We start from the raw sequence: 7,291 nt of genomic DNA, 5'->3' as shown, positions 1-7,291 counted from the left end.
CTCTTGTGTTGTTTAACATTGTGTGTTTTCCTCAGATGGGATTGAGTACCATAATCCATAATTCAAGTACTGTATTAAACAAAGTATGTGAATGGTTCTGTAAAATGATAATAAATGGTGTTGAGATGCACAAGTAGGAATAATAAATCCTTAATCTGGTTCAGACTGAGACAGTCTTTAAATAATTTCATACCACTACCACATCACACCCGATCTTATAAGCATTTGCAGTGTTCAGATTCAAAGAATCTTCTAGAATATTTACATGATGATTCACAAACGCCCTGGTAAACAGTTGACCAAAGAAAGTAATACATTAGGCGGGCATCTCTGCATTTTGATTGAAGTTCCTGAGACTGATGGTAGCTGCACCAGCCTAAGTCCACAGTTGGCTTAATCTATCAGCTACCCAAAAATAATAATATTACTGTCTGAAAGGATCATAATGTTTAAATGGTAGTTTATAGACAAGAGTACTTTGAATAGGCTGCTCAAATATTATATTACATTACATGTACTGTATTTATTTAGCAGACATTTTTATCCAAAGTGACCTACAAAAAGGAATAACATTAAAAGCACATTGCAAAGATATGGAGCCCCTAAAGGGAAGTGCAAAAAAGGTTGGATGACATTACAACCTTAGTAGCCTAATAAGATATTGTATTCTAAATGCTCATCCATTTGCAAAATATTTATATATCCTTACCTGTCTGAGGCATGCTACAGAGAGGAACATATTAATGTCAAATAACTGACATCAGTGACGTCTTAGACATGAACATCTCCAGAACAATGCTTCAACCAAAAGTCGAGAGCTTTATTTGAACTACTCAACTTTCTTTGTATAATTTGTGGCCCTCTGAAATGTGGCACCTAATTGGCTTGTGTGTGAAAATGGGTCCAGAAGCGAGCACATCAGACCATTTTTACAGATGATGGCGGCTAGCTGGGATATACTAACTGCTTAAACTTACCCTCCAAACTATGAGCCCGATCTATGGTTTAGGAAAACACTTGTGTCGCAACTGCATGGTTCCAGCTATGTAATTATCCGTTATAGCTCCTTTATCCTTTATGCCTCTACGCCAATCCCACCTTGAGTCTTTGTTACCAAAAACGTACCTTTTTATTTCACCTGACCATAGAACATGTTACGGTAGCATCTAGCATACCCCAGCCACTTTTGGAGACTTGGTTTTCTGTATAGTAACTGTACAGCTGTGATTCGTATAGATCTTTTCCTCTCTTACTATCATCCTCACTGTGCGTAAGTGCAAAATAAATAGCGCTTCTTGTCCCGGGAAGTTTGTCACAGTTCCAGTTGAATAGACCTTTTTTTTATTATTATTATTGCCATATGGGCATTTTCAGCTGAGTACCTACAGTATTTTCTCACAAGCATTCCTAACTTATGAAGGTCAACATAGTGTATTCTCTTGTCTTTAGTAACTAGTAACTAAAGGTTGAATATATCATTCTTATCCTGGGAACTGCTGTTACCATACCAGGCAGATAGTGATGCCTTTGGACAGAACAGATTCTACTGTAGGTCTATGTCTATACAGAATGTTTTCTGCAGTGCTGTGGAGATCTTGAATTTCTTTAACAACCTGAAGTGATGAAAGCACTTGCCTTCTCAAGTGGGGTAGAGGTATGTGTGGCCTATACCTACAGGATTCAAGGTAGGCTATTTTCGTTGCTGATTGGATAGGTTTATCATTGTGTGCAGAAGCATTTCCCCCCTGTATCAGTTGAAACAAGCCCCATAGTCATGTCCCAATGCTTCAGTTCCAGACTTAAATTCTGAATTGAATGTGTCAGGCTTAAATTCACCAGTATCTTCCTTGGTTTCCTTACATTTGTTAGTTCTAAGAAAACGGTCCGATACACCTTTTTCCACAATCTTGAGCAGTTTCTTGATGTCTTGAAGCACCGTACCCTTGTCAACCCCGTCTGAAGAACCCTGTAAGAACCCTGTTCAGAGTGACTTGTTTGTGTGCCTGTTCCTTTGCAAACACAAGCATATTGCACTTTGGCATGTTGCCAACAGGTCTTCAAGTTTCTTCAGTTGTGAGTGAAAACTTCCAGATGTGAATGGCTCACTGAATCACATGTATCCAGACCTAGGCAGCCCGTCTTCATACACTTTGGACAGAAGTGTCTTAAAACAATATCATACTTTATACATTTATGTGCTCTATTTGTGGTTTGCAGGACTACAGAATGCCAACACAGATAAAAAGTGAACATTTCCACAATAGGGCCTATATTGATTTATAGTGTGATAATCCTGCATTTGTTACCCTACTCCCTTTTATCAAAAATACCATTTAACTTTTTCTGTTGTAGGTATAGGATATTGTTTTTGCAATGTTCAACAACTCTTGTGGAGTTGAGAAAAAATAGCTAAGAACATATGCACTTATTTATGCACATCTATACAGATTTGCAAACCATTACTATTCAACCGAGAGTTGTTTTTTGTGCCAGGGATACAACATATAAAGGACATGTTTTAATGTAAAAATAATTTATTGCAGATACTATATTATCTGTGCATGAAATACCATCACTGAACTGTTAATTCTTAGATGGTAATTCAATCTGTCCAGGCTACCATTGATGTATTTACTGTTCTTTACATTATGTAACACAGACAAGACAGGTCCTCCAATTTAGTAGACTTTATTTTTTTAAAACAGTTCACTGCAATTTATTACAGCAGTACCCACAACAATTTTGAACAGCAATTTTAAATTGGTTAAGTTCACCTGTAAATTTAGTATACCTTATCTGTTTATTTACTGAGTTGCTACCCTGAAAATAGAAAACACTTAAATCACTGGATCACCTTTGTTTCCTACAGTAAGTTTAAAAATGAATAATTGCGCACTTCCAGTTAAAGGTTCAAATTATGAAAAAGTATTATTAATAATAAACACATTGTACAAAGCAACAGAAATCTTTAAACCATGAGCAACTACACACCAACACAATACAATTAACTTTATAATAACGATATTTACATAAAAATGGCAGACATCTAGAATTGTTTTCTGGTAAAAGGATCTTTACAGATTCTGCATCTTGGAACAGATTTACCTGCCACTAAAAATGATTTTTGTTTTCGGTACAGCAGATTTGAAAAGGATGAGTTGATTGGTGAATACAAAAAAGTAAATAGAACTGAAATCTGAACATTATACCGAGTCAATGGATAAATCCAACATTTTAACATGCACATAAATATAAATCAATTTGTTGATTTGTGCAATGTTCTATATTCCATTCCTCACTGTTTATATTCAACAGTCCGCTCCCTTCCTGGAAAGAAAAATGAAGCAGTGAATATCAGACTAAAAAATTAATCATCATAAAATAGTGACCAACATTGAATAAGTTATTACACAGGGGGTACTCAAACACCCATATCTAATTGTTTTCTGTGTGGAGTTTGAGCCATACCGTGCAATGGGGTTGGAGTTATCTGAATCGGTATCAGACTCTGTGAGAAACAAATATTAAAACACAATCACACATACATAACCACAACCTTTCGAGATGGCATATTGTTTCCTTGTTTCATTTAGGTTAGAAACTGATATAATAGTTTGTGTTTGCTTTCTCATCAAATAAATAACTAACAAGATACATAAATAACAAGATATTGGCAAATATATATAAAAGCCGAGTTATCTAGATGTGTGGGCAAGTTTTGTCAATGACCCGCTATTATATTAGGTTTATAACTGCAAGAGGTACTCACGTTCTGCCTTGTTGTAGTCTGTAAAGTACAAGAGAATGTATATTAAGCTAATGCATCATCAAGGCTGAAAAGTTTCACCTTAACACACTGAAATGCATGAAAGAAGTTACACTCACCTTTCTTCTTCTTCATGACAAACACAACAATCCCACCAATCACGACAAGAGCAGCAACGACAATAATGCCAATAATTATGGCAAGGTTATTGCCTACAGGAAAAAAGCTTATGTTTAGTGGAATCTCCTCTTTACTTGTTTGCCCTGTTATCTGACCAAAACTGGCAGCAGTACATCGTTTAAGACATAGCATAAAATCTCATCAAACAATAGACATTCCAACCAGAATGAAGAGAACAATACTGTGATATATTACTGTGACAGCACTACTACACAGCAAATGTACAATAGTGATGGGTATGGTTCATTAAAAAGAAGATAGTGTTACAGCAATTATTTAGATTCTATTTTAGGCTTTGGGATGTTTCACTAATATCAAACTGACGAAATAAGGCAGTGGTCCATATCCATATTGCGTGTGAGAGGTTTTGGTTCTTACCCACAATCAGGGTCTTGACAATGGTCTCTCCACTCTTGTGGGTCACCTCACAGATGTGTACTGCCCCTTCTTCCTCTCCTCAGCTGACACGGCAAGCACAGCTCTCTTCTGGAAGGTTCCATCCTCATTGGGCAGCGTCTCCCCCACAGCCACATCATCCTGCATCTCTTCTCCATCTCTCTTCCAGGCGATCATCACGCCCTCAGGGTAGAAGCCTGTGGAGTGGCACACCACTTCAGAAGAGGCATCTTTCTCAAACAGCGTGACCTCTGGGGTAACTGGTAGAAAGGGAGTGAAATTTGACACACACTTAATTAGTCACACTTTGGTCCATATGACTTATGTGGAATTCACTGATTTATAATTAATAATTAATATTAAATAGTAAAGACATTATCATTAGGGTTGCACTGTTCTTGTTATTCATCTTTATTTTTATACATCTTATAATTAATTAGATAACAATTAGTATCTATTTGGAACCCTGCCTGCCTGCCTGCAGAGCTACCATATGCTGCTGTACCTTTCCTCTCCAGAGTGCTGCTCCCATACTGCACATACTTCTTCAGCCACTCAATGCAGATCTGGGAGTAGTATGCCTTATGACCCTCAAGTTTAGCTCTGTCATTGTCCCACTTGTTTTTGGAGATGACAGCCTCTGGTTTTGAAGCAATGTATCTCAAATTTTTCAAATCCAATGAGATGAAGTCCTCGCCATCATAACCTTCATTATCGTATCCATCTGTGGCTTCACTCTTAGTATCCCACAGACAGCCATACGTCCTTTGGTATGTGTGCACACCTAGAGGTAAGATGGAGAGGGAGATAGATTTTAGAGTCCCCAGAATGACCAATCTGATTTATCAACACAAAAACTGTACTTCTGGCACAATTACTGAAACCATTCCTCATGTAGTCTATCCACTGACTGAGTGTGCTAAACCTAGGGCCCTATTCTTTGAGTACTAGCTTGAGGATGTTTTGGGTACCCACCATCAACTTCCAGGTAGCGCTGCCACCGGTGAATTCAAGGCAGCGCTGCCCAAAAGACCATATATCTGAGTGCTGTCTGGGGGGGGGGGGGGGGGGATTTTAAGTAGCAAAAATGATCTACTGTTGAGTTTCTCTGCTCTACGTTCTGTTTGTCTGTTTTCCTCACAGCTTCCTCCATAAGCCTAAAGGCACAGAGAGAAATGGAGGAGGTGGGTTTGCACATTAACCCCTAATCAGCCCCTTCATTCAGACGACCCTGTCCTCTCATCTCCCTGCACAAGCCTGTGCGTGTGTGTGTGTGTGTGTGTGTGTGTGTTTGAGATTAACAGTGATGCAGGGGGGCGCTGTGGCACAACACGGGGACCCAGGTTCGAATCTGATCTGCGGTTATTTGCCGACCCCACCCCATCTCTCTCTACCACTTACTTCCTGTCTCACTCTTCACTGTCCTATACAAATAAAGGCAAAAAGCCCAAAAAATATACTTAAAAACAAAACAAAACAGTGAGGCAGTGGTGTGTGATGGGGGTAAGAGTGTTGAATTGGGATGACTGTGGTGAGGGTAAGTAGTGTGATTTGAGTGGATAAGTGGCATGTTGAGAGGTAACAGTGATGTCTTATAGTGTGTTTGGCTGCTAATGGTGGTATGCTGGGGAGAGCGGAGTTGTGTGGTGAAGACAATGGTGTTGTGTGTGTGTGTGGATGTGGTCATCAATGGACTGTTGGAGAAACACAGCAGTGGGCAATGAAGCTGTTCATATCAGGCAATCTGGCCTTAACTGCAGCGATCATATACTGTGGTCCAGTGTGTTACTGTGTGGTCCATTTTAATCTAATTTTTCTGTATCTCCTTGTGGCCACCTGAGCTTCCCTACTCCCCTTATAACCCCTATGATTATCACATTATAATTACTTTCATTACTTTGGATTATCTGTATAATATATTGAGTAACTGACCAAATCTGTTAGAGCAGTGTTTTTCAACCTTTTTTGTGCCACAGCACACTTTTGACACTTAAAATGTCCCACGGTACACTAACATCCTGTGTGAAGAAAAAATAAATATACCATAGCCTAAAATTTCAAATAATACACAGATATGGCCTTATTATGGCTTCTATGCAAGACCTGCTCAATAAAACAAGCGCCCTCTGTTTCATTTGTAGGTGACTATATCTAATTTAATTGTTGTTATGAACTGGATATGTGATGATTCTGTGAATACTGGATATGGGGCCCCGTTGTACAATGCCTGCATACCACAAATAGTGCAATCATACAATCAATGAGAGCATGTGGTTATAAATTCTTTGATGCAACAGTTGCTTTTCTGGACCAGTGAGTGACATTTGGGTAATTTTCTGCGGCACACCTGATGATCTCTCACGGCACACTAGTGTGCCTCGGCACAGTGGTTGAAAAAAACACTGTGTCAGAGCATGTATTGCTTTTAGAAAGTCATGAACATTATTTCGTTCTAGTGTGAGATACAGGAAGAATGTAATGAGGGGTATACTGGTTATTATTATTATAAAGTTCCTTTAGTTCCAGACACCTAGCGGATGGCCAGTTTGGTCCATCTGAATGTATTGAGGTGTTAAGAGCTGCATCACACAGGGTCCTGTCTGACTGTTGGGCTCAGTGTCGTCCCTCAGCCCAGTGTGATGCTGTGTAGGGCAGGTGAGGAGCCCCTAGTTACAGCTGGGCCTTCAGGGGCCACACATGCTGAGGCTCCATCTCTCCCTCTGCTGTTAATCTGAGTCATGATCTACTGTTGGGGTTCTCTGCTCTACGTTCTGTTTGTCTGTTTTCCTCACAGCTTCCTCCTCAAGCCTAAAGGCACAGAGAGAAATGGAGGAGGTGGGTTTGCACACTAAGCCCTAATCAGCCCCTTCATTCAGACAACACCATCCTCTCATCTCCCTGCACTAGCCTGAATGTGTGTGTGTGTGTGATTAATAGTGTTGCAGTGGG

General features: G+C 39.4%; 1 protein-coding gene across 1 annotated transcript; it reads right to left on the bottom strand.

The window, feature by feature from the left end:
* Window positions 1–3,462: 3,462 nt before the first annotated feature.
* Window positions 3,463–7,054, bottom strand: LOC143140835 (class I histocompatibility antigen, Gogo-C*0101/C*0102 alpha chain-like). The gene is made up of 5 exons (XM_076301955.1): window positions 7,017–7,054; window positions 4,848–5,179; window positions 3,886–4,602; window positions 3,770–3,787; window positions 3,463–3,508 (listed from the first exon to the last, which is right to left on the bottom strand). The coding sequence occupies exons 1-3, from the start codon at window positions 7,052–7,054 to the stop codon at window positions 4,367–4,369; spliced, it is 606 nt and encodes a 201-aa protein (XP_076158070.1). The 3' UTR covers window positions 3,463–3,508; window positions 3,770–3,787; window positions 3,886–4,366.
* Between the last annotated feature and the right edge of the window lie 237 nt (window positions 7,055–7,291).

This window comes from Alosa pseudoharengus, unplaced genomic scaffold (assembly GCF_046254945.1).
Source record: "Alosa pseudoharengus isolate Yale_2024_CS ecotype anadromous, Long Island Sound unplaced genomic scaffold, YU_APseudo_1.1 YU_APseudo_1.1_scf_23, whole genome shotgun sequence".
Classification (NCBI taxonomy): domain Eukaryota; kingdom Metazoa; phylum Chordata; class Actinopteri; order Clupeiformes; family Clupeidae; genus Alosa; species Alosa pseudoharengus.
This window is presented reverse-complemented; position numbering and strand designations above follow the sequence as displayed.